Source organism: Pseudoliparis swirei, chromosome 1 (assembly GCF_029220125.1).
Source record: "Pseudoliparis swirei isolate HS2019 ecotype Mariana Trench chromosome 1, NWPU_hadal_v1, whole genome shotgun sequence".
Lineage (NCBI taxonomy): Eukaryota > Metazoa > Chordata > Actinopteri > Perciformes > Liparidae > Pseudoliparis > Pseudoliparis swirei.
The window spans coordinates 8,819,696-8,846,723 of record NC_079388.1 but is presented as its reverse complement, the minus strand read 5'-3'; the positions used below and the strand labels follow the sequence as shown (position 1 = coordinate 8,846,723).

At 41.5% G+C, this 27,028-nt stretch overlaps 1 protein-coding gene across 2 annotated transcripts; it reads left to right on the top strand.

Annotated features, from left to right (window-relative positions):
- Positions 1 to 560: 560 nt before the first annotated feature.
- dennd3a (DENN/MADD domain containing 3a) lies at positions 561 to 25,802 on the top strand. Of its 2 annotated transcripts, none has more exons than XM_056416054.1 (30): positions 561 to 709; positions 4,126 to 4,214; positions 4,955 to 5,110; positions 5,259 to 5,394; positions 7,351 to 7,466; positions 7,576 to 7,697; positions 7,817 to 7,928; positions 8,062 to 8,181; positions 8,621 to 8,719; positions 8,850 to 8,969; positions 9,502 to 9,617; positions 9,951 to 10,106; positions 10,279 to 10,375; positions 10,463 to 10,566; positions 11,256 to 11,449; positions 11,531 to 11,690; positions 12,259 to 12,415; positions 13,240 to 13,462; positions 14,780 to 14,859; positions 15,713 to 15,892; positions 15,972 to 16,142; positions 16,767 to 16,896; positions 17,205 to 17,312; positions 19,222 to 19,319; positions 21,189 to 21,343; positions 21,509 to 21,575; positions 21,820 to 21,892; positions 21,997 to 22,115; positions 22,702 to 22,839; positions 22,936 to 25,802. In XM_056416054.1, the coding sequence occupies exons 2-30, from the start codon at positions 4,134 to 4,136 to the stop codon at positions 23,128 to 23,130; spliced, it is 3,783 nt and encodes a 1,260-aa protein (XP_056272029.1). In that variant the 5' UTR covers positions 561 to 709; positions 4,126 to 4,133; the 3' UTR covers positions 23,131 to 25,802. The 2 variants fall into 2 exon arrangements, with proteins under 2 accessions (XP_056272029.1, XP_056272020.1); XM_056416045.1 differs by having other exon boundaries at positions 7,567 to 7,697.
- Positions 25,803 to 27,028: the final 1,226 nt, after the last annotated feature.

The following is a 27,028-nucleotide window of genomic DNA, read 5'->3' as shown; positions in this document are numbered from 1 at the left end:
ACCTTCATTGTTGTTGAGTGGAAAACACGTTTTTAATCATATTCATTGAGAGGAGGTAACAGATGAACACTTGTATCATGAGAGTGCAATCACTAAGAAAGAAAAAAATCTTTTATCCTCATCACATGTTTGTGTGGGAGCTTTCAGATGCAATTTGGGGCAGGTTTTATCTCTCACATGTACATATTTAGTTAACAAACAAACAAAATCAAAAATATGAAACAATTCTAAACAGTTGTAAACAGAAAACATCACATTTACTTCATGGCTTGTTTATCTGCTCTAAATACTGATACTTTATTATTAATTTATTTGGTAATTCAATAAGTTTAAATTATTATTTCATACCAAATCGCATATGGATTTTTTTATTGAGGTCTCTTCGCGTAGCAGTACACCAAACCCGCACCAGATGGCGCCATGGTACTTTTTAACCAGTTCCTGGAAGTGCAGAAGACAAATAGACAACTTTTATTTTGAAATGTTGCGAAATCCCGCTGACCGGAGCGCCGTCAGTGCTTTTAGTTTGACAGGCCAGCGGTAAACCGCGCCGTGGCTCTACCGGTTCAATCCCAGCGCTGGAACAGTTAGAGACGGAGTGGGACTTGCTGTAAAGACTTGTTCACAGATGTGTGGCGCTAAGCGGGAGCCCGCGTCGAGTCTGTGTGACTTCTGTCCAGAGGGAATGGTCGAGTCCAGTTAACTCCAGGTCAGTCTTTGATTTTCACCCCGCTGCGTTAAGAATGTCGCTCAACTTGTCTCAAGTCAGTTTCATGTCTATTGACTGTCTTTACGGTAACGTCATGCACCAACTGCTGTTTTCGCGCGGTCTGACGTCACTTACGTTTTAGCTGAGGTATAATGAACGTGATCGTCACCACGTTTCGTTGAGATTGACCTCGTATGCAACTGGACCACGATGCAGGATGGAAATAAGTGGGATCACAGGTTGTGTCAACATTCAAATAAATTACTTCTTGTTTTCCTTTTCTTTTTTCAAATTGTCACCAAGTGAGGAAAGAAAAAGCAGTAAAATATTTGTAAACTGTCTTGATAATATAGACACTCACTCACGTCCTACTGCATGCAATTTGTGCAATGACTCAGGTCCTGAATACAAGGCTCTGGTTGTCCTCACACACCTTGTAAATGTCGTCTGGTCCCCATAAAAGCATGCCACCCGTTTGAAGAGCTCACCTCTTCCTCTCTGTGCCCAGCAGATCAGAGAACTCTTGTGAGCGTGCAATGCTTTATTTGTCATTTCACTAGGATTTGAAGTCAGAGGCTGCTCCATTTGAACATGCGTATGTCCATTTTGGGTTCAAGTTCCAGTGGCGTAAATGGGTTTTAAATAATCATTGACTCTTTTACTGTCGATGGGACGGTGCCAATCTCCAATTAAGAACTCCATCTGATTCTGAATCATCACTGAGGCCTCCAATCACAGTAAAGTATCTCAAAGGGCTTTACACACCCACACGTTTGCAAAAGAAAAAGAGGATGTAGTTTTCATAGATGTCATTCTAAATCTAGAAAAAGCTTGTTGCAAGTTTACAAACACTGGCAGATCGTCCCCACGGCCCTGACATTACTTATTTCATAGCTGGGGTAGGAAGGTTATTTTTGCGTTATAAGAATTAGGCCGAATTCTGAAAAAGGCAATAAAACAACAACAACAAAATGAATGACATAATTAGAGACTACAGCCCTCATCCTGCAGCTCTCGGCCCTAAGAACCTCGCAGCAGTAGCGCGGGAACCTGTTCAAGTATTACCCATTTATTTTGAACATCATCTCGACTCTGACCGTGATGGAGTTATATCCTTTTTTTCTTTTGCAAACGTGTGGGTGTGTAAAAGCCCTTTGAGATACTTTACTGTGATTGGAGGCCTCAGTGAGGTGCAATGTTGCCGAAGCGTTTCAGAGATGGAGACTCTCTTTTTGAGCCGTCTGGTTTTCCTTGTTGCTTTGCCGTGATTGCAGCCGTTTCCAACGGGTGGAATAGCAACTTTTTTCTTGCGAGATGTCCCGCCGTTGAGTCAGGCTCTCATCAGGCTCTCATCAGAGGGATGTGCACGTGCGTCTGCGTTTATAAAACAACCAATAGGAACGTCGTCTCCCTGAAATGACCCGTGATTGGCCAAAGTCTCCCGTCACATGCTTGATTTTCTAAAGTCTTGCACGAGAGGGGGTGCAGTTGTCCAGTGTTCTCTCTCAGCCCACTTAAATTACAACATGTTGTGAGGTTATTATGGATTGTTTTGCCCTATGATGCCAAAACACAAACTGCCTACGTCAGATTTAACCACTTCCATTTTGGAAGCAGCCTCCTTCCTCTATCCCTCTTTTCAGTTCTATACAACTTTTTTTTAAATTGTCGGCTACATACATGTCGCTTCTTGTTGTTATAGCTCCTGGACAGCCTCTGCATGGAGGCTGCCTCTATAATCTTTGTTCGGTATGTTGATGTTAGAGATATTTTCCGCTCAGTGGTGTTTTTCTAGTGGAATCTTTGTCGACCATATGGGAAGAAGAAAGGAAGCACACGCTTTTATTCAGAAGGCCGCACAATATGAACTACTCGATTCACATTGTTTGCCTCCTTCTATCTGTCTCGGTCTTGAATGCATGACATCTGCATTTTATTAAGAGTGTGTGTCTGTGTGTGTGTGTGAGTGAGTGTAAGACTGTCCTGCCAGTTGATGTGTGTGAGATAGTTATAGTTATAAAACTGCTATGATGGCAGAGATAGATTGAGTTTATGAGAAGTGTAAATGTACACACGCTCCATGGTTTCTAAGATGAGGGGTTTTCAGGGAATACATTATGTGTGTGTGTGTGTGTGTTTGTTCGTTTCCGTGACACAGCAGGGTGGTTAGTCAGAGGCCGGAATGGCCTGAAGACTAAGAAAGAGAGAAAGCAAACAAGTGTGTCGAAGGTGAAGAAAGAAAAGTAAGTAAAGAACGAGAGAACAAGTACAGGATGAAAGAGCAAGAGGTGATCTAAGAGGGGGAAGGAGAGAAGAGAGGAGGAGAGTTAAATAACATGAAAGAGAAAGGTCGAGGGAAAAGAAGCAACATTTAACAGAGTGCAACTGTGTCATAGATTATATTTGTGGATCTGCCGAACACGGATAGGTTGGTAGATTGATCTGTAAGCAGTTCTCAACAGATGTTTGTGTGTCCTCATTTTTGGTGTGCGTGGAAAGTAGCTCAACTTATTTAAAAAAGATTAAATGTCGTCCTTGTAAGAAGGAGAATAGACACAACAAGGAAGTAAAAAGAACTGGCCGGGATAGAGAGATCTAATAGAGAGATGTAAAATGAGTGGCTATGTGTTTGAAACATCCAGCTGCAGTGAGACCGAGTCCATCAAGTGTTTTGAACACAAACCAGACGAAACCAAACCAGCTGTTCGTAGTTATGGTAACCCGGTGTTCCCGTCTGTGATTCTGATTCTGATGACTCGTGTGGTTTACTGCACAAGTGGACAAACCACAACATCTGTGGGTTTGGGTGAGTTACATGTTCAGTATGGCTGTGTGTATGCGTGTCAGTACACATCTGGAGGAGGTTTCCAGAACAGTGATGTTTCTGTGTGTGGGTTTCTTATTTACTGTTTTTTGAATTGTAGCTGGTGCTGTGTTGTGCACATTAGATCACTCAAGCTGTAGTTTTCATCTGGGAAACTGGAACTCATCTGGTTTGGGAATGTTTAGTGAGTCATGGCCAAAATATGAAATTTTTAAAACCATTAACTCCTTGTGCCATCGTTGATGTTGTCCGATTTGACCAGTGGGTCTTTGCATGTGTAGTAATAATGTGTGATGCATAGCACATCTTCTTTCGCAGTATGTGTATTTTTGCAGTGGAACCATGCTTTGAAGATAAAATAATAAGATCAGATTTGCTGTCATTGGATAATGGAGTGAATTGAATGGTGGAATAAAAGAGGAAATAAAATGTACTCCTGAGATGTGCAACATGTCCTGCAATTACCTAGATGTAATATAACCAGAGGTATCCACCTCAGTGCATATGTTAGAGAAAAATAGCTGACATTTGAAACATTTTTGTGATAGTGATCTCATCTCGTCTAAATGCACCGTGTGTGTGTTTCCGACAGTGTGTGTGATGGCAGAGCTCCCGTCTGGACTGCTGGAGGCATGCGTCGTGGTCGGAGCACCCAGTGATAAGCTTCGAGACATATACCAGGTATATTACACGCAAACACAAAGGCAGATGGAAAACCACTGTCAAAAAATAAAACCTATGCAAACAAACAGATGCGTTCATCAGTTACACTTTGCATGCTCCTTGTATCAACATATACGCACAAGAGTGGCGACTAATGCGATCAGATTGCTACTGAATGGACCTTTAGCACCCGAGCAGTCAGGCTCCACACATGACCAGACAGCATGCTCACCACAGGTGTGCATAGTATCTAACACACAGACTTTGAAATAGCAGTAATTAAGGATTATGAAATACCATAAGTATGATTAAGTTCAAGTGTCGTTTGGTAAAGGATACAGGATACACTTAAAAAGAGGATACATGTATGTTGTAGCACACAGGTTTGATTGGTCAGATGCATTTAAAAGGTTTTGATGATTCCCATAAAGCCAGTAGTTTAGCCATCTTTGTTATTTCAGGCCCTTTTTTTCAATTGCTAAAAGCTTATTTCAAAATACTTTATTTGCCGCGTTGAGGTAGTAGAATTGTATTTAAATACTGTCATGGTTCCAATATGCAAAATTACCGTTTCTTCTACTTATACTTGTATGTTTATTCCTTCACATGCACCTAAACATTTGATCTGAAACACTGAGTTAATGGCACAGTGTAGAAAGCAGTTTATGAAGACATTAGATACGTTTTTATTCTGGGTGTTAATGTGTAAAGTGACTTATTGGTGGCCAAACCTATAACCTTAAATATGTATGTCTTAGCTTCATCTGCAGAGTAAGTCAGATGAAATCCCCCTGTTGGATGCAGAGGTACTGCAGGTCCACGCCCCGCCATTTGTTTCCAAGGAGACCAACTCCAGCCAGTTCATTGGACCAGCTTTCAGTCGTGTCCAGAGGAGGAAGAGCTTTATCAAAAAGGTATTTTAAACTCTTAAGCCAAATTCAGATATTAATGGTAGATGTTAGCTGCTTAACATGTGAATGAAGGATTGGGCGTTTCAGATCACATTCAGCAGGCGTCTTTGTTATTAACCCCCACATGTGTTGTTTTTCTGGGTGTTTGCAGAAGAGGCGAGACCGTGCTGCAGAGGAGTCGCATGACGGAGAGACAAGCAATTGTACTGAAGCGTCCTCAGCAACAGAGGACATCAGTGTTCCAAAGGATCTGGACCTCATCGCGTTGCCACAGCTCTGTTTCCCTGGTACCGTGTGTTTCCTCTGTGACAAACTGAACATGTACACGTTTTGAGTTGAATGAAACGCAATGGTGAACATTTGTTCTGCAAATACAACAGTCCGTAAGTGTCAGTGGTCATCTCGAGCAGCGTTTTTTTTTCTCTTTCCTTGTGTACTTTGCTTACTTCTTTTCTGCCTCGGCTCAATTTACTTTTTCTTGTTGGTTTCAAAGTCAGAAAGCTTCCCCAAGTGAACCAAAAGACAACATTAATATAGGCCCCACTGCCTTTCCTTCATTATGTATTTAAACTTTGTTTTGCCTTCTCCATCCAAGGTCTTGTTGCCATGTCCGTGACTCATTCCACACATCAAACGGAGGCGTTCAGACAGTCAATGTTTCTTCTCATTTTAGAATTCCAGTTGTGCTGCTGGCTTTACCGTCATATCTGCACAAATTGTGACATTGTTGATTTGCATACTTCCAAACCTTGATTTCTACTGATATGACATATAATGTCATGGTGTGACTGATCATGAGTCACAGATCATAATCTTGATGATCTTGCCATAACCACCATCTTGAATTACTATCTCACTTGAATCCGCAATATAGATTAGGCACCAAAACAACCCACTGGTATGCAGACATGCACTACCTTATTATCCTTTCGCCATATGTCTTTCATTATAAAGGCAAAACTCTGAGTTTCAAGGTTTAAGGTTTAAGGTTTAAGGTTTTTTATTTGCCATCTGTGCCTAGACCAGCAGTCCAGACACATCGGAATTATTTTTGCAGGGTTCTCCGAGTCAAGAGGTACAAAACAACACACTATAATAACAGTAACAGTAACAATAATAGAAATATGAAACATATCTCAAAAAACACCGTACAAAAAACACACTGTGTGGTAATGTGTATGTATGCAATATTTACAGTGTAAACAGTAATAAGTATGTAAGTAGGCTAGTGCTGTACCTGGCTTGTAAAAGGAAAGAAGGAGGGGGAGGGGACAGTGATATGGGGATATTGCACATGTTCAGATGTTGGGGGAAGGTTGTGTGGGGCTATTGCACTGATTGTAGTGTTGCACATTTTTCACAGTTTCAAGGAGTGCCTCTTTCTCAGTAGCTGTGTTGTGCCATCAGTCTGACTGTGGCAGGGAAGAAGCTGTTGAAGAAGCGTGTCCTATGGGTGACGATGCTGTCCGCTCTGCTGTGTCTCAGGTTGTATGTGCAGTGTTTGTGTCTGAGCAGAGAGTGAGCTGGATGAAGTGAGTCTCCAATGATTCCCTCTGCTCTTTTCCGACAGCGCTGCACATACATAGAGTCCATGGACGGAAGTTGTGTCCCTGTGATCCTCTCCGCGGTCCTTATGACTCTTTGCAGAGCCTTCCTCTCTGCCTGTGTGGTGTTTCCATACCACACAGTGATGCCTGCGGTGAGGATGCTCTCTATCAGTCCTCTATAGGCCTGGGTGAGAGGGCGATGGTTCAGACCAGTTAATATTGTGTCTTGGACCTCAAGCTGCAGGTCACCAAATTAAAAGTCTGGGTGTGGTTTGTGGTGAAGTACTTTCGGTTGACCTTTGGGAAGTTCTGGCATCACGATAAACTCAGAAAGGGAAAGCAGGACTTGCTCAGGCTGTGTTAAGCTGAAGAGGAGAACCATGGACCCGGACTTGAGATATTATTAAGCGGTGGAAAGAGCACTTTAAGTAACTCCTCAACCTGACCAACACGTCCTTTGTGCAGAATTTGAAGCAATGGGAGAAAAACTCATATTTATCCTTGGTAGAATTCACTGAGGTAGTCAGAAAGCATCTGCAGGCAACTTGGAGTAGAGCAGGTTGCTTGGACGCCCCCTCCCCCCCCCCCTTTTTGACAGTGTATGGATGGATGTTTATGTGAATTTAATTCCTGAATAACTTCAAAGTGTAATACAGTTCAACTTTGCTGAGAGACTTCTTGTTTTCCTTTGGATAGGTGGTCTTCAGTTAGCCAATGAGCAGAGAGAAGACAGTTATCACTTCCTGGTTTTTACCGACCTGTTTGGGAACCGATCCCATGGAGTTGTCGTGCAATACTACAGAGCTCTGCAGGTATGAAAACACACTCACACTCATACACACTCACTCTCACTCAAATGTTGATTCCAATGAATGTATACAGTTGTTTCTCATTGGCTGTCTACCCTGTCAGTCCTGTCAGGAAGGTGATATCCATAATGGCCTCAGGGGGAGTTCGTCAAAGTGCCGCCTCTATACACCTTTTGCTGTGTGTATCATCTCCAAGTTCCGCTATTACAACGCTCTGAAAGACTGCTTGTCATGGTAATCATTTATATTGAACACATAAAGCTGATGGAAAACCTAATCTTGGTGCAGGTGATTTGGTGACATATTAAACCTGTCTTCCACCTCCGACTCTCCTTCCCCGACTCGATTTCTAGCCTCCTGGTCCTGTTGCGGCCTACGAGACAAGCTGACTTTGAGGAGACCATAAAGGAATTTTCTGCCAAGCTGTCCCTGGTCCCTCTACCGCCACCTGGACAGCTACATGTGGTCCGAAGAAACTTGTTCTCTCTGTTGAAATATCTCAAACAAATGTTCTCTCAGTTCATCTGTATTTGTCTCTGTGTGACCAGTTTTAACTGCTAGATCCTTACAGTAACATGTGTCTTTTTCTGTTTGTTAGTCCTTCAACCTCCGTCCCATCCACGTGATTCTTCCATCAAGGGAGGATAAGGACAGTCCTATTATCGACATCGACCTGCATCTTCCTTTCCTCTGTTTCTCGCACACAACGCTGCTCCAGGTAAAGCAGCGCACGCAGACGGCTCTCGCATCGCGTAGAAGCACAAGAGGGAGTCTTAAAGTGATGTTGTAGGGGCCTCCGCTTGGAGCACAGCATTCACAGGCCTAGTGGGGGGGCTTACGGTATATGTGACAGGGTCCCTTTAAGAGCTGGTATCGTAACCAGGGCAACGATGTGGCGTTGAGGGGTTAAAGGGGACGAGATGTCAGCGTCACGGAGGATTTGTTTGCGAGAGTGGAATAAACGGCCAAAGATATCACCCTCATCTGCGCTGCGTTCTTTCCTGCGCTCCTACAATGTAAAATATATTTATTTAGTCAAACTGTATTTCTTTAAAGGGGATAGGCAGGTCCTTTATTTCATAAAGTGCATCGTAAATATAGAAAAACAGGAAACTTTCCTATTTTAAGGTAACGCCATGTGGCTCGTCTCTCTCTAGGTGCTTTCCTTCCTCCTTCAAGAGCAGAGGGTGGTATTATTCTCTGCTGACTGGGCCAGACTCACTCTGGTAGCGGAGAGTTTGCTGCTGTACCTGCAGGTCAGTAGGCGGGAAACATTGTGTATTACAATTGTTGCATTTTATTTTGACTTAAATATTGGATAACTCCCCGCAGCATCCCCGCATCCATCTTTTAACGTGTCGTCTGTTCCTCTGACGTCTCTTCCAGCCTCTGACCTGGCAGCAGCCTTATGTTCCTGTCCTGGCGAGAGGAATGCTGGACTTCCTCATGGCTCCCACAGCCTTCCTGATGGGCTGCCACATCAGTCATTTCGACGAGGTCGCCGCAGTGAGTAACATTCACTGTCTACACACTTTCTTATCAGCATCAAGGCGTACAGTCCGGTCACTCAAGTTAATATCTAAACGTTTTTATGATATTTGGATAGCATTTTGAATCTAAAATCTAATTTTGGACACATTTTAGTCAGAACTAGTGGAAACATGGATACATACATATTTCTTCAACTCTCCCCTCTAATGTCTTGGCTATTTTCCAGAAATTCCCTTGGCAGTATAGTTTACATCAGCTTTATCATAAGTATTAATAATATTGCTTGCGTGTAATTAAAATGACCAGTCTTTGCAATAGTCTCTCATTTGAGCTCACGTACAGTATTTAACAATAAGTGGTTCTCCACTACATTCATCTTTATTCAGTGTCCTACAGAAGCTCGGTTCACATATTTAACAGTAGCTGCCTGTTAGTCTAGAGCACAGTCAGACTGTATTGTAATGAATTGTAGCCTTTGTACCTAGTGTGTGTGTGTGTGTGTGTGTGTGTGTGTGTGTGTGTGTGTGTGTGTGTGTGTGTTGTATAGGAGACAGAGGAGCTAATTCTGGTGAATGTTGATGATGGCATCATTCAGTCGTCATGGTCTGAAACCATTGACCTACCAGCTATCCCTCTGGCTGCAGCTGAGAGCTTTATGTCAAGGTAGCACACCCACGCATGCACGCACACACACGCGCACACGCGCACGGTGTAAAAGCAAACTGATGGCTGTGAGTTTGCTTCCATCGTGGCAGAGACCCAGTGTACCACCACTCTTCAATTGCAGAAATGTAGGTTCACTCAAACAAATGCTGATGCTGGAACCGCCAAGAGAGTAAAGCTTAAACAAAAATTAAATCTAGCTCCTAAATAGCGGCTAACTCAAAATACAAAGGGAACACAGTTTACTCAAGAAGAGACCTGTGAGTCTGTTCTGGTCTATCCAAATCTTACACACTGGGTGTACTGTGTGTGTGTGTGTGTGTGTGTGTGTAGGGCCGAGGGTCTCCAGCTTCACTATGACCTGGAGATGTGTCATCTCGGAGCGGGCACGGATGTCAACGCACTGCGATGCCAACGCAGAGACTGGCAGACACGCCTCAACACACAGATACAAAACATCGCTCTGGAACTCGTGGTGAACAGCTTCAGGTAAAGCTCTCTGAGTGTTTCATTCAGCTGTGGAAATAAAGGGGTCAGGGGGTAGAAGTTACATCTTCAGATATATGAGACTGAATGTAACCATTTGTCTTTGTATTTGTCTTTGTTTCTGTATGTTTTGTCTAATTGTTGCTCTTTCCATCTGTCGTGCTGTCTTCGTCAGAGGCGTCCAGGACTTTCTAAACCACGAACACAGAGTTTTCAACAGCGAGGAGTTTCTAAGGACCCGGGAGCCAGCAGACCAGCTCTTTTACAAGAAGGTACACTCACACATTTTTACAAACAAAACACGCACACTCAAACTCTGACAATCTGTGCTGCATGTTTTTCTTCGTTGTCATCCCCAGGTATTAGACACTCATATATTCCACTCGTTCCTGCGAGACAGGCTAAACAGGAAACGGGACGCCTTCAGCCGCATGGAGCAGAACACGCGTAACCATGCACACAGGTAGGATATCTGCAAGTATGATGTCATAGCTGAGGGACAGTGGTAACCAGGCAACTGTCGGTATAAAAGAGTATTTTGTTTGCTGTGCAAACGAGTATATTTTGAAGACATAATCAGGTCACACGCTGAGTAGGAATTCTCACCTCCCATGAGACATACAGTCCTGTAAAGTATTTATTTTCTGGCATAACCCAGCTCTTATTCTGCTTTATGGCTGCCCCAGAGTTATCATACTTAAAGCCCAATAGAGCTAAAACAATCAGGTGATCCACACTTAATTAAGTTTCAACCTGTTGGACGAAAACAATTTCATTATTATTCTTCAAGAAATTAATTGGTTGAGGAAATAATTAGCAAATCAATGGATGACAGAAATGACCACTAGTTGCAGACCAAAAGTGTGACCAACACAGCTATCATATAGTTTTTATATATCTCCATCTGTATGAACTGAGTGGTTGAGTAATGCAGACAGTGCAGAAGATATACTGGCGTGCTTTTCAAGAACCCCCCAGGCAATAAAGATGCTTAAGTAGTGAATAACTTTAATCAATTAAGTACTGTAAGAAAATGAATCATCTGGGTTTACTGCACCCCCATAAATGAGACCATAGATTGTCTTTGTTTAATGATCTACCTATTGACAGAGATCATAACGAAACATCTGTCTCCTCCACATCTTTCTCCAGGAACGGTGCGATGACGGCATCTCCTCGGCGTGCTCTCATGTCGGATCTGTCCAGGAGGGGCTACAGCAGCTACGCCAGCCCTTGTGACAGACTGAGCCGGAAGCTGGGGGCCAGCCTGCCCAACCTGGAGCAACCTGCCAACGACATCAGCCCCAACAGACCTGTCTCCCTCAGGAAGATGTCACCGGATGTTGGTCAGTACTGATGGATGACAAATTTTAATGGAGAGTCAATTAAGAGTCAAACTATTTCTAATTTCCTTTGTCACTCTCCAGGGTTGAAGATTCCTCAGAAAGCGGTGAAGGTTTTCCGCCTCCCAGAGTTCCCCCCTCCTCTGGCCTATCACTACGTCCAGAACTATTATTCTGACATGGTGTCTTCGCTGGGGAAGGCGATTGACACGACACCACCTGAAGAGTCTGCCCTGCTGGCCAGGTACACAGAGGAGGCGTAACGGAGAAGGGATATTGTTTGTTGTTCAATATTCAACATCCGTTTGCTCTAAGTATTTTCAGCAGCATATTTATTTGTGTGTGTGACTCGTTTAGATTAATTGTCATAATTTCCGATGAACTTTAAACTCCATCAATAATTATAATCTATATTAAACATTTTCAAATAAAATGCAGGATTTGCTGATAGCAGTGGGCCCTTATTGGCTTCAGCTTCTGTTTAAACTGCAAATGTGTTCCTGCAAACCTCAACCAACCCATTTCCTGAAGCGGATGCTTCTCTGTCAAATTTACTACGTCATTCTTTTAATTTATTTGTATTTTTTAAGGGAAAAACAGGTTGTACAACCTTTCTCTATTAATATTGCTCTAAAGATATTACAACACCGTGAGTTGTAATATTGTTTTAAAAATCATTCACGCAGTGGTGAGGGATTGTGTCATTATGTGTGAATAATTTGAGAATATCAAAATTGCAAACCAACCAACGACTTCTAGACAACTGAATAACTATCAGACATCTAACCAAATCCATCCGTCGGCCTTTCCAGGTACCACTACCTGCGAGGTTTGGTAAACACGGTGGCCAACCGGCGTTTGGACGCACTGGAGGACTTCCAGAGCCTTCATAAGACCGACTCGGACATTTTCCCCTCTCAGATGGTCAAGTCTCTGGTTGACTCTCTGCCAGAAGCTGAAAGGTCACAGGTCAGTCATGAATGGGGACATTGTGTTGTACACTGCTCGTTATCTGGATTCACTTCAGTTGATCATTGCATCATTTATATATATATATATATAGTTTTTTTTATTTTTTATACATATACAGGACTGTCTCAGAAAATTAGAATATTGTGATGAAGTTCTTTATTTTCTGCAAATAAAATAAAAAAAAAAATGTCATGCATTCTGGATTTTCACAAATCATCTGAAATAATATTGCCTTTTTTTATTTTTTTATTGCTGATTGATGGACACACAGCAGAAAACTCAAATATCCTATCTCTAAATATTAGAATATCAAAAAAAAATAATACTAGTAGGGTATTAAAAAAATCAAAATTTGTAATTAACTTCGAAAACACCTGCAAGGTTTCCTGAGCCTTGACAAACACTCAGCTGTTATAAATCTTTTTTTTTATTTTTTTGTTTTTCTTAAAATGTAATTCAGAATATTAAAAGAATAAAAGTTTTTGCAATATATCAGTTGATTTGAAAAAAGACCAGAATGCATGACATTTTTTTTTTTAATTGCATTACAGAAAATAAAAAAAACAAAACAAATATTCTAATTTTCTGAGACAGTCCTGTATATATATTATTATTATATATATATATATTTATATACTGTATGTACATATATATATATATATTGTTCAGGTGTACTACACAAGAAACACCATTAGCTCAGGAACAAGTCATTTCTAATGGCTATCAATAAATCAATTCACAGTTGTATCAAAGCTTCTGTGATGATTCTGATTACCATATTGATTAGCGCCGTAATAGTGACCCATAGAATCTCTCCACAGGCGGACAAACGGCCAGAACTGAAGCGGCTCATCACTCGGGTCAAGAGGGACCAGGAGCGGGAACAAGCGCGTGACAGCAACGGGCGCGAGGAAGATGCCGTGAAGCGCTTCAAGCTGCCGAAAACGTATATGCAGCTGGAGGAGTTTGTGAAATGTATCCAGGAGTCTGGCATTGTAAAAGACCAAGGAACCATACATAGACTCTTTGACGCTTTAACTGTTGGTAAGTGGTGTCGTGTTCTGCGTTTACATGCACGGATGTGTGTATTACGTGCTTTTAATGCACATTTATGAGAGCAGCTCGGGCCTTTTTCAGTCTCTCCCAAAGAACTGTTCTGACAACTCCAAGTTGCTGCCTCAGCACACACACACACACACACACGTCTTCTCTCTCTTACTAGGCAAACACTCATTGCTCAGGTTAATCACAACCTCGCCCCTTCTTGAAGAAGTTGGCCTTGCAGGGCTGCTTGGTGTTGTAGGTGTAACCAGGGCTGCAGTGGTAATTTACTGGCCTTAAGCTGGTGGAGAAAGGCAAATATTATAAGTTGCATTTGGTGTTGCACTGAGCAGTCTTGAACACCACTGTTTGTACATTGTAAACATTACGAGCAGCTACTAGAAGCCATTGGCAGCCTGAGAGCCGCAGTGACCGGAAAACATTCCTGTCTTCTCCGATTTGGTATGTAAACGGGAAGGACACGTTATATCAGCGAAGGGCCGAATATTAAGAGGTATTTGTTTTTGATATAAGATAAGAGCTACTCAGGAGACACTGTGTTTTAAGAGGGGGAGGTGAGGTCTTTTTTCAATAGCTGAGGATTAAAACAAAATTGTCTGTCTTCAGGCAGAAAGGTTGGAGTGAGAGCTCATCTTGCCTTCCACGTTATGGTTTTGAAAAGATAGGGAAGTTACTTCCCGTTCGTTAAAAAGAGCAAACATCAGGTTTTCCTTTTCTTCTTCTGACCTGCTGGAGAATGAGACGCAGACAGAGAGTTGGACGCCTGGCTATCGGCTCCACAATATCCTTTGTCCTGCTGTGGTTGTTTGAAGTCATAATGAAACTGAACGTTACATATATTTTGTGGCCTTAACTTTATGCTCAGCGGTAGTTAACAGATGGCTGTGCCTGTACGGGGCTGTATCATAGTTGTAATGTACAGGCTCACTTTACAGGCAAGCTGGAAGATTAGACTGCTTGAAAAAGGAGTTGCCCAGTCAGCTGCCAGATGTTTGTGCATGCCTGCGTGTGTGTGTGTGTGTGTGTGTGTGTGTGTGTGTGTGTGTGTGTGTGTGTGTGTGTGTGTGTGTGTGTGTGTGTGTGTGTGTGTGTGTGTGTGTGTGTGTGTGTGTGTGTGTGTGTGTGCGTGTGTGTGTGTGTGTGTGTGTGTGTGTGTGTGTGAGAGAGAATGAGGTGGAGCATTTGTATACAGTTTCAGCTCAACCATTTCTGGGTAAATTAAGACCAAAATAAAGTGTTTCTGGCTGTGTCGACACAGAGTTATACTTGATGATGAAAGTGTGCATTTGTTTGTTGCAGGTCATCAGAAGCAGGTGGGTCCAGAGTTGTTTAGAGTCTTCTACACCATCTGGAAGGAGACTGAGGTGGAGGCGCAGGAGGTCTGTATGGAGGCTTTACATGTAACATACAACTTAAAGACCCACATCTTGAATATAGAGTTTTGGCCACATCAACTGCAGTTATGGTCACATTCACAGTGTGAGAGTGAAGTGTCACACAGATAGAAAATCCATCACGATGCGCTTGTCAGCTGATCATAATTGTGATTTTAGGCTTATTTTACGTCTACTAACAGGCAGAAAGGAGAAAACTCGATAGAAGATCGGAGTCAGGTGATTCTTTACACTGATTGGAGAGATACAGGAAACATTGAGAACTAAGATTGTGTTGGTTTGCTTTAGAGCTTGTATTAGTTTAATTTGTTTAACAATATGTAGTTTGTGAAAGAGAAATATCTCTTGTATCTAATAATTTATTGAATGTTATAATGAAAGGAAGAAAATATCTTAAGATCTTAAGATTGGCTGAACATGTGGGCAACTCAAACAATATTGCTATATGTGAGCTGCGAGTAATTAAGTGTTGGCAATTAAAACATGTATTAAATTATTTCATATCAATAAATTTTCTTATTTTGACTGCAAACTGAATGAATATAATTTTTCCAACACTTTATTTCATCAATTAAAACACCAAAAGAGCTGATACAGATAGTAGTCATTGTTATATCTGATACATTTATTAATCAATGAATTTTGTTTATTTTTGACTTATGGCGTGTGACATTTTACAAATAGTTTTACTGTAACAAATGCATTTATGGATGAACCACCTATAACATCAAGGCCAATACAAACCCATAACGAAAACCTGCTGTTAAAAAGGTTTTTCCTTCAACAGCTGACAAACTGACTGAAATCAGCTGACTCAGGTTTTTTGTGTGATCTTCAGGTGTGCTTGCCAGCGTCCGTCTCAGAGCACATTGATCCCAGCGAGTGTGTCTTCAAGCTGTCCTCCTCAGTCAAGACGAGCCGCGGTGTGGGAAAGATCGCCATGACTCAGCGACGGCTCTTCCTGCTGACCGACGGACGACCTGGATACGTGGAGGTGGCGCAGTACCGAGATCTAGAGGTGTGGCAAAAGGAAGGACCAAAGCGATTCTTGAGTTTGCATAGTGATCTTCATCCTTTCCTCCTCTCTTTGCCTCCAGGAGGTGAAAGTGTCCTCGGCTCCCTTCCTGTTCCTGAGAATCCCGAGCCTGAAGCTGCGTGTTCAGGGCAGGAAGGAGACGTTCGAGGCCAATCTGAAAACAGAGACTGAGCTATGGAACCTGATGGTCAAAGAGATGTGGGCCGGGCGCAACATGGCTGACCAGCACAAGGTAGAGCTATAACTGACTGTGTGTGCCAGTATGAGGGTATGATGTGTATGTGGGGGATGAATCGGAAAAGAGAGGAAAGATAATGTGGTGAGTTATCATGCGCCTTAATTACTCATAACGTGGCCTTATCTAAGTGTGTGTGTGCGCATGTGCGCTAATAGTCATCGTAAACGTCACTGACCTTTGGTAGGTGTGGTTTAAATTCCCTGAAGCGTACCCGAACATAAATACTCACTTGAACAAAGACGGATGGTTTCCTTTGTGAAACCAGATGATGTCACTGTAACATCTCTGCCTCTCCTTTCTCTCTCTTGTTTACGGTGAATAAGCCCCCCCAATGGAAAGACCTCTGGCAGCATTGCACCAATATCTAAACCAAATAATCAACACATATTTATCTCTGCTTTATCTCACCAAAGCAATTTTACGTTTACAATTGAATCCATACCACTATTCACACCCTAAAATCTGTTTTCTAAACTTACCTTCACGGACGTTTTTTTAAATCTAGAAATTATTTTGTACAATCTCATTGTGAGGCCTTTTCGTGAAGCACCGTCTTCTGTTTTCCAACGCGCTACATGTCAAGTTGTGTTGTAATTGTGAATGGGTCTTTGTCTCCAGGACCCCCAGTTCATGCAGCAGGCCCTGACTAACGCCTTGTTAATGGACGCAGTAGTGGGCAGCCTTCAGAGCAGTAAGGCCATCTACGCTGCTTCCAAGCTGGCTCACTTTGACCGCATCAAGATGGAAGGTAATGAGGATTACTGTTGTGGATTGCATCAACATGGAAGGCATTATCGCTTCAGTTTGGATGCTTCTCTGATGCACTAAAATCTTTGTTATTCATAATGCACGTTGTTGTTGATGACTTCATTTTGGTTGCAATTTTTTGTCAGTTCAGAATGTTTTTTTTCTTCATTTGGACATTTATTTTGTGTTCCTCCGTACATGATGACTCATCAGAGGTGATGTGTGTTGCTGTTTGAGGGTTCACTATCTGTGAATGATTAATTAACTCTTGTTAACTGTTTAAATGTTTAATTATGTGTGTGTCTCCAGTGCCCATGATGGTCCCCAAGACAACTGCAGAGACGCTGAAGCACAAAATTAACCCCTCGCTGGAGCTCGCTGCTCCTCAGGCTGTCGATGTGCTTCTGTACACACCAGGTAACAACCGTCACCAAGCAATCTCCTCTCTCTCTCTCTCAAGGGAATTTCACATTCCAGAGTTTCAACTGAGACACCAACACACGGCCACTGATGTACAAACACATGACCTTTGCTTTGTCTTCGCCACTCAATCCAACATAAAGAGAGTCCGTCATAAAGCTGCACACAAAGTTTCTGAACCTCCGAAAACATAAGTAAGTCCGCCAGAAATGTACAAATATATGAGGAAGGAAACATCTCCTTAAGTTAAGTGGTCATATATATATATATATATAGTTCCTTTCCAGTGGGAGCTTTGAAATCATGTGAACAGAATAATTCAGATAATTCTGTTTCACATGCAGTAAACATGGCAACAGCAGGTGTGATGCCGTCCCTCTCTGGGAAAAACAGGAGTAAACAGTCAACTTTTGGCTTGTAATTCTGCAGAAAGACCTCCTAACTTTCCTGCACACCCACTAAAAATGTTTATATTTACTGTTTTTTTTAAAAATGGAACAAAATTAATACCCACAATGAACTGTTTTTATGGAGTTTAAAAACTATTTACAAAAGACTGGACCCCCAAGGTTTGCTGATTCAATAGTATCATTTAAACACCTCAAAACATACCTGCTTACACTGGCATTTGGTTAATTTTAATATTCTATGTCCTGCCTTTTATCTTCTCTGTTTATTTATTTTATTGCACCATCTTTTACTGTGTATTGTACTTTACTTCTTTACCTGTTGATATGTTTTTGACTCCTGTTATTGTTTTAATTGACTACTCTCCTGTACTTTGAGACACTTGGTCCGTGATAAGTGCGATATAAATAAACTGTACTTACCACTTGCATACCTTGCACTTTGTAAGTATCTGTTTAGCAGTGAAATGATCTCTGAGAGCAAAGTGTTCAACAAGTGGCGTTAACCCAGAAACTCAAAATACTTTATATACTTGATAAATCTTGGAAAACCTAAATGCGGAAGCTTTCACCAAAGACACAAAGAGTCACCAGATTTCCTCCTCAACGACGTAAAAACACAACCCGAGTGAGCATCTTTCAATAACATGGTATTCCTCCAGAGACTGGAACAAAAACTCACCGAGGAGCCCTGAAGCTGCTCTGGCCCCAAACCTTTTCTAAGACACCGATTGTTCTTTTATTCTCTCGCCCATCAGGAAGTCCCAGCCATCGCGTTTGTCCTCTTAAAGCAAAATAATTGTTAACTGTTGTTCAGCCTTTGGTGACAGTGCTCTGACTTTACTATGTAGGGCAGACAGACTGGCGCACGATGTGGCAGGAAGAGACACAGAGCTCCAAAGCCATTGGCTTCAGTGGGCCGGCCATATGGGGCCACTTAGATGCCCGGCTGGTGGCAGACTGACCCCCGGCGCTAACACTCGTCCTCACTGATGCCCACATGTACAGACTCTGTTCAGTTCTCCTGTCGCAATCCGCTCTCAGATTTCTGCTGCTGAAAAGAACAAATCTGGCTATTCAGACCCTCCCTGCCTGCCTCTCTCCGACACTCCGCTTTGAATATAAGTCACTGAATTGAATTTCTGGCGTAGGGCCAGTTCACTCCTTCTTCTCTCCCCCCTCTCTCTCTCTCTCTCTCCTTTCCCTCTGCGTCCCCTTCTGTTGCTCCTCCTATGAACTACAGGGCACCTCTTTCTTTTTCTTTTCCACCAGCGGTGTTTTTAAATAGCGCTGAATACGTTGCAGGATATCTGACCGTTGGGTGGAGGCTGGGTGCAGTCAGGCAGCAGAAAACTAGTTTTGAACATGAAGTGTTTCCATTCAAACGTTCACATTTCCCTCTTGGCCTTCAGGAAGAGTAAACACTGGCAGCTGCAGGTCACACGTTTTTGAATGAAACGGGACTGTGAAATGAGTGATCAATGCTATATGTGTTTCAGGTCAGTTGTGGGTGTCTGTGAGCATGGGGAAGGTGATGGTGTTTGATGCCTCCAGCTGGTCCCTCACACACACCTGCCACGTTGGAAATGCAAGACTGGTAACAAAAACAGACACACACACACACACACACATATTGCTTGACTTTAAATTCTTTCCAGGAGTTATGACCCAACTGAATCCGACGTTTCTGAGTGAATTGGGAAAAGTAAACTGACTTGCTCAGAGCCATCACCTCTCCTTTATTTTACTTAGTATGAACCATGAATGCATTTGGAAATATTTTAATGAAAAAACATTTGAAGATAATTACGTGTGTATCGCTCCCCGTTTATTGAAAAACTAATGCTGTTGTAATTCTTTGGTAGCGCTTGAAGTGATGCATGCTGGACAGGATCAGCAGCACGCATACCACTGACATCAGACACAGATTAAACTTTTCCCTCAGGTTTATTCCTGGATGCTTCACCTCAAACACAGTGGCGGTATTATCTGCAGACTTGCAGGCACATGTTTTGTATAGTGTGTTTTGAATAGTTTTCCTTCCCCCCAAGACCAAAACATTTTCCGTGTAAACATCGACTTTCACAACAAGATACAAACAAGTGAAAGTTTAGTGGAGCATGTTCAAGGTAAATGAAGTTAGGGATGAGTGTAAAGGTTTAAGGCTCGGTGATAATCTCATCTCCAAGCATGCAGGTCTCAGTCACATGAAATATGTTAGTGTGTGTTAGTGTGTGTGTGTGTGTTTGTGTGTGAGATTCTACTAGGTCACATATTGGAGCATTTGGACATTGTTCTTACTTCTACAGTAGTAATGTGCCGCATGACGGATGATTAAAATAGCAACTGATAAGAAATTAACAAGCAGATTTTTCTTTTCTTTTTAGTTGCGGCTGAGTATCTTTATCAAAATATTTTCATTTTTATTCCATAAATTCTTTTCCCACAGTCTGAAACTGGAGAAACAGATTACGGTATTAGATACACTGCTGGTGAGCAGACAACGTGTTCAGGCACTAAGTGTTGTTTATTAGAGAATGCTAACCCCTAGTGGAGAGTTCAAGTAGTGCATAATTAATTTCCACCCACATTAAACTCTCAGCAGTTTAACCGAAGCCCAAAATAATGCTAAGGAGTAAGGATTATGCATAACCTAATCTTCTTACATGTATACATACCTGTTACATGTATCTGTTAGTCACAGTTTTCTCGATTAATCAATTGAACAAATAGTGACCAAGAATCAGAATCACTCCAGTTACACGTAGGCTCTCGTTGTACATGCATGTAATATTCAAATAATAAGATAGATATAAAATAGATTAAAGACAACAGAGTAGCAAAATTAAGTACAATAGATTTGGGATTAGTGCAGATGGAGGTGTCTGATTAATTGTTCATCAGAGTGACGACCGGTGGAAGAGAACTTGGGTAAAGAACTTGGGTAAAAAAGTGTTGGCCACTCTGGAGCCTTGTTTAGCACAATTACCTCAAGCTTAAGGTGACGTCTTCAAATATTCTGGTTCAGGCAGTCCAAAAGCCCAGGAGTAGTTCATTTCTTTCTCGCATGACATAAAGAAAAGCACATACACACGACTGAGAAGCAAGAACCATCTAATGTTTTTTGTTGTTTTTTTTGCTGGAAATACAACTATGATTATCAAAGCATTATCAATTTGTTGTCTGTTATTGACTAATACATTGCTAATAACTTACGTTACGAGTGTCACTGATGTAAAATGCAGCTGTGAATACAAAAATAATCATGTAGTAGTTGAACACGTGAGACCTTACTGTACGCTGCCTCCTCTAAACAGTCCATTCATTCATATTATTCATCCAAAATGTGTTCACATTTAGTCTTAAAACCTATAGTTCACTTGTGTGTGTGTGTACACACCTGGCTGTTCTCCAGCGCTGTGTGAATTCTGATCACAAGAGTATCTTTCTGTCTCTCTGTTTTCAGAACTGCATGCTGGGAGTTGATAAGGACCAGGTCTGGATGGGCTCTGAGGACTCTGTTATCTACATCATCAGCATGGTGGCCATGGTCTGTAACAGACAGCTGACTGAACACCGGGCGGAGGTCACCGGACTGTCACTCGACACAGACAAATACAGGTAACACACACACACACACACAAACTGACACCTTTGACGTGCACTATTTCACCCAGTGTCCCTTCTATATATATATATGTGTGTATATGTATGTATATGTGTGTAGTGTGTTAATGCATGGACACTGTCTTTGTCTGTCCTGTCACACGTTCATATGTTACCCAGCCAGAAGGTGGCGTACTCCTGCAGTGCAGAGGGAAGCGTCATGGTGTGGGACGTCGCAACACTCCAGGTTCGTTTTAGACCAGCACAAGTACTAAATACATCAGAATGCTCACATGAAGGTCAAAGTGCAATACAATAATCATCGATACATTGACAGCTTACCGGTCAATTCAAGGGTTACATTTTTAATTCAACCTTGCTGTCGTAACACCAGCTATTGACTACGTGTCCCGTCTTCTTCTCAGTGTTTCATACGGTCATGTTTCACTTTATAGTTATGAGTTATGGTTTTTGTGTCACGACCCATTCAGCCGAAGAAACAGTTTCGCCTCTCCTGCGACCGCCTGCAGTCCATCTCCAGCTGCAACGGGACGCTGTGGTGCTGTAAGTCTCCCGCTCTCTCACTGGAGCATGAGAACAACAAACATAAGAGACGATGTTGTGCAATCAAATAATCTCTCCGTTTGTCTGCCTGCGTTCATCTCCAGCTTCCAGGGACAGTATAATGGAGGTGTGGAGGAACGGTTCATTGAAACATCGTCTGACTTTACCGGATCAGCAGAGAGGAGCCACGGCCACATTCAGCTCCTTACTGCTGCTGCCTGAGGTACCACACTCATATCTCTCTCTCTTCTCCCTCTCTCTCTCTCTCTTCTCTCTCTCTCTCTCTCGTTGCCTAAGAAATGGAAAACTGCAAAATTCTTTATTATGCACATGTTACAACTTATGTGTGATATGGACATACAGTAAGTCAGATATTTCAAGTAACCGAGATGGAGGAGGCTGGAGTGACTGAGCTGTCTCTAATAATAAAAGGCAAGATAGTCGAGTGAAAGCCCAAATGTGTGTTTATTATCAATTTATTGATTTCAGTTTTTTTTCTTCTTTTTTTTCTTCTATTTTTTAAACCACTCTTGTGAATGAATCGTTGGTGTGTTAATGATTTGGTTTGTTCCGTCTGAAGAGGATTTGGTGTATTTATAGTCTTATATATATATTTTCTTTTAAGAGAAAGCATCTGATTTGTATCACTTTATTTTGAAAATGTTTTAAACATTTTAAATATGTAAATAAAGTGTTTTTGAAAAATCAAAAGTCTCTCTCTCTTTCTATCGCTCTCCCTCTCTCTCTGTGTGTCTTGGTTCTGTATTTGAGTGTGACCTTGTTCCTCAATGTGCGTGTGTGTCTGTTAGAAGGAGGAGCTGTGGAGTGTTTGTGCTGACTCAGGAGAAGTGTGCATTTGGCACATTAAGGACACCACCAAACCGCATCACCGCGTGGCGCTCCAGGACTGCGCCGGATGTTCCTGCATGATCAAAGTTAAAAACCAGGTTAATACACAGAACTGATGGAACACCTACAAAACACCTTTTAGATGCATCACAATCCGTATTTATTTATTTTTAACGCTCCCTGTTTCTCTCCAGGTATGGATCGGCGGTGTTGGCCGCAGTTCCACCAAAGGCAAGATCTACATCCTGGACACAGAGCGCCACCAGGTCCTGAAGGAGCTCCACGGCCACAACGACAAGGTGACGGCGCTCTGCTCTGCGGAAGACCGGTACGTCCTCAGCGGAGCTGGCAAACACGACGGAAAGGTGGCCATCTGGAAGGTGGAGTAGAGCCGCGTCTCTGGAAATAGACTCGTTTTGAAGTTGCTTAAACTGCCGCGGGACTCCCTGTGAACTAACACGCTTTAGAGTCTGCAAGAAACGGAGGGAAGGTCTGTGACTGGAGAGCGGATTGAACTCACGAGTCACCTCCACCTGCCTCTGCGTCTCGTTGACATGAAGGACTCGCATGGTGGCTGTATGGGAAGCACCAGGTTTACATGGAGTGTACGGACGGAGCAGCTGGAGGTGTTCTGAAGTTCAAAAACACTAACAGTACTAACAGTTATCGGGAACATGAAGGACAAATGAAGACTGAAAAAGTTCTGCTGGTCATTTTTGTTGTTTTTGTATCAAACGTGCTTTTCTTTGATGAAGGTTTGAAAAAAAAAAAAGTGTATTATCATATGATCCCTTATTTAATGCTGCACCCTGTTTTATATTGAATATGATCACACTTGTACCGTGTGGGAACATTATGTGACTGATCCGACTGTGTTTGAGTTGAGTTTCCACAGCTCAAAGGAGCCAAACTACCCCGGAAACAAAACTCACAAGATCGGTGATTTCACCATCATGTGGGAAAGAACATTTTTTTAAATTTTGATACAAGTTGTTCTTCAATGGACGATGTATGGCGAAGGGGAACGGGAGATATGATGAAACATGATACATAGTTGGGATCTGGACTCTGACATGTGATACTTATGTTTCATAGAGAGGAACGAGCGTAGTCCTGCAACAACTGGAATCTGATACAAACACACAAAACAAGGACCAAACAAACCATCAGTGTTTTTCTCTCGCTATATTTCTTTATCAAATACTTACCTCATTGTAAGACCAATGTACATGTATTCATATGTTCTCTATATATTTTTCTACACCTTTAGTTGTACCTGTGTTGCCAGATAGTAGGATTAGGGCACCATGTTTCTACAGACTGAGAGGAGATATATATATATATATATATATATACATATATATTCTTTAATTCTAAAGGCTATGCATTGCTTCTCATATGTGTTTTGTGTTCTGTAGACATTTGTGATATATGCATTTTGTAATTTTATATGGATTTCTAACTCGTCATTATGTCAATAACATTATTTGTCTTGTGAAACACAATAGACTGAAGTTTTCATTCACATTCTTTTCTTCTCTCCAATTATTTTTTGGATTCTTGAACATTAGATGTAGGCACACATCGTCTTTTCTGACCTGTTTAAAATTTGGTTTAACGGGACAAAAAACCCGATGTGCACCTACTTCTTTACTTTAATGAAAAATGAGATCATTTGTGTTTGTGTCGCCTGAGGCTCAACTTGAATGGATGTATTTATACACTGTATATTACTGGTGAATGTGAACATCAAATGCATTCATTTTGTAAACTAAACGGCTGACAATGCAAAGAACGTAATACTTTACATGACACTTCTATCTTCAAGATTGTTAACACGCTTTTCTAATATTCATTGAACCAAGTGCATATGGTTTACCTCGTCAAAAATAATAAAAGACGTAATGCAACGGATGAGGAAGTCTCTTGAGCAGACACAGCTTTACTTTAAGGACTACAAGTCGAGGTCTTGGGAGCTATTGCTCCTAACAATCCAACAAAGTCATCTTAAAGTTGCATTGCATGCATTTATTACTGAACCCTTAACAGAACTTCATGCTGCGTGCAAACGACAACGTAACTCCATCCCTGTGTGTCTGCACTTCCCAGAGTTCACCAGAAGAGGGAGCTATTTGATACAAGTCTTCTGATGGGGGTTGATTGAAGTTCAATTCCACAGATCAGAACCCACAATATCAAAATAACAGATCTATTTTATTTCGCAATCAATCTGTACATTTTTTTTATTGGCTAAAATACTAACCCCTATGTTTATGAAATGAAAGAACAAAATGACACATCCTCATTTGATGAAGTGAATAAAGGCTGTGGATATACAAACAAGTGTTTACTGAAATGAAAATGTATTTTACTCAGCGGAGAGTGTGTAGAACAGTGAGTGTTGTATTCAAAGAAAAATCCGTTATTCAGTCAAATTAATTCCTCACTCAACCGAAAGGTTCTGTTTTCAATGTGTTTATTATGTTTTCCTTTCACAGTCCAGTACTCTTCCCAAAAACAGTGAATTTAAAAAATGGGCCTGTAAATACCGTACTTTGGAATGTGCCGTTCTGTGCAGTTTGTATTGGTGTGGAAAGTGTATGTGCATGTGTGTGCTGCACATTGTTGTGTTACATAATGCCATAAGCAGCTGTTAATCTCTCACTGTGCAGGTCCACTCATACCTCGGCTGCAGTACGTCGCTCCCTGTGTCTCCTGCAGCGCTTATTGACTTTGATTTTAATCCATGAATGTTTAGTTACGGGAAGCAGGAGCTAGATTACATTTTTTCTTAAAGAAACACAATTGCTGTTTGTGCAGAAACATGAAGTGTTGAAACAATAGTTAGCTAAAGGCTACAATGCCACGAAGAAAAACAGATTTAAATTGTATTACCATGAGCTAGTGCAGCATGTTCTCTTTTAGTGAGACAAAAGGGGTTAGGGGTTAATAAATGAAAACACAAAAATCATAAATGCAGTTTATCACTCGATACTTCCCCGTCTTCGACGAACAGATATTCTCTGGATGTAAACTTTTAATAAAGCCCCCTAAAAACCAACACAGCATCATGCCATCACTTTGTTATGTACAGTCACAGCTGGAATTCCTTCAAGTTTTCTGCAAACAATTATCATATTTGTACGGTGTTGTTGTCCCGCATGTTCTGACAGACATACAAGGGGAACACGCTCCAGGGACAGGAAAATGACAGAGCAGTCACACTACTAAATGTCAGTTGTTATATGTGTTGCATCATGTCTTGACATCAGGCAGATCTTTAACTCTGAATGATGATGATGATGATCTCGGCTTTTCATGTTTTTAACCTGTTATAGTCTAGAAAAACAGCTGTTTCAGGTTATACAGCTTCTGGCTTATAAGTGACACAGAATGCACACAATTATATATTTATTTCATACATCAAGAAACACATCTCACTGCTTCTGGCTCTTCAGTTTTCGTCTGTGTTCCAGTAACAGTTCCTCCTGGCAGTATAGGCTTCAGAAGCCAAATCATAGTCGGTCTGGATGTTCAGACACGGGGAGAAGTAGAGGGACATCCAGAAGCTGACAGCACTATATGCCTGCTGCTTTTTGTGATAGTTATGGTGTTACATAATATGGCTGTCATGCATTACCCATGAAACTTAACCTACCTGAGCTGCAGGGAACATCAGAGAGATTAATATAGATGTGTTGATGCCCTTGGAGGCAGGGGTATGCTCATACAGTGTTAGGGGCTGTGAGACCAAACAATAAATAATGGAAGTACTTATAAGATTATTTACTTAGAAATATTAATATCATACCATAAAAAATACTTAATTATCAATAAAGGTCTTGGATTAAAAAGTGTTGAAATGCATTTGGACAATATGCCACTTCAGCCTTGTTGGTGAAGAAGGAGCTAATTTAATCCTATTTATCATCATTATTGTTGTTTTTATTCTCTTGTTATCGTTGCTGCAGTCTATTTGTTGTCATCATGGACACCTCATGGTAAAGGTATTGTCAAGAGGGTGTGTGTGTGTGTGCTTGTTCATGTCCCTGCTGCAGTCCTGCAGTACATGTTCTGTTTTGTTTTTTTGGTATTTATTGAAGTAGTTTTGTTCTGTTTGCACATTTATTGTTATAGCCCAATTCTTGTGTATGATGAATAGTTTAAATCTGAAAAAGTAACATTTCCCTTTGAAATATGAAGGAGATGTATTACAAGTAGCCTACCACAATATGAATATAGTACGTCAAATGTGTACGCAGTTCCTACTTTCTATCAAATATGTTT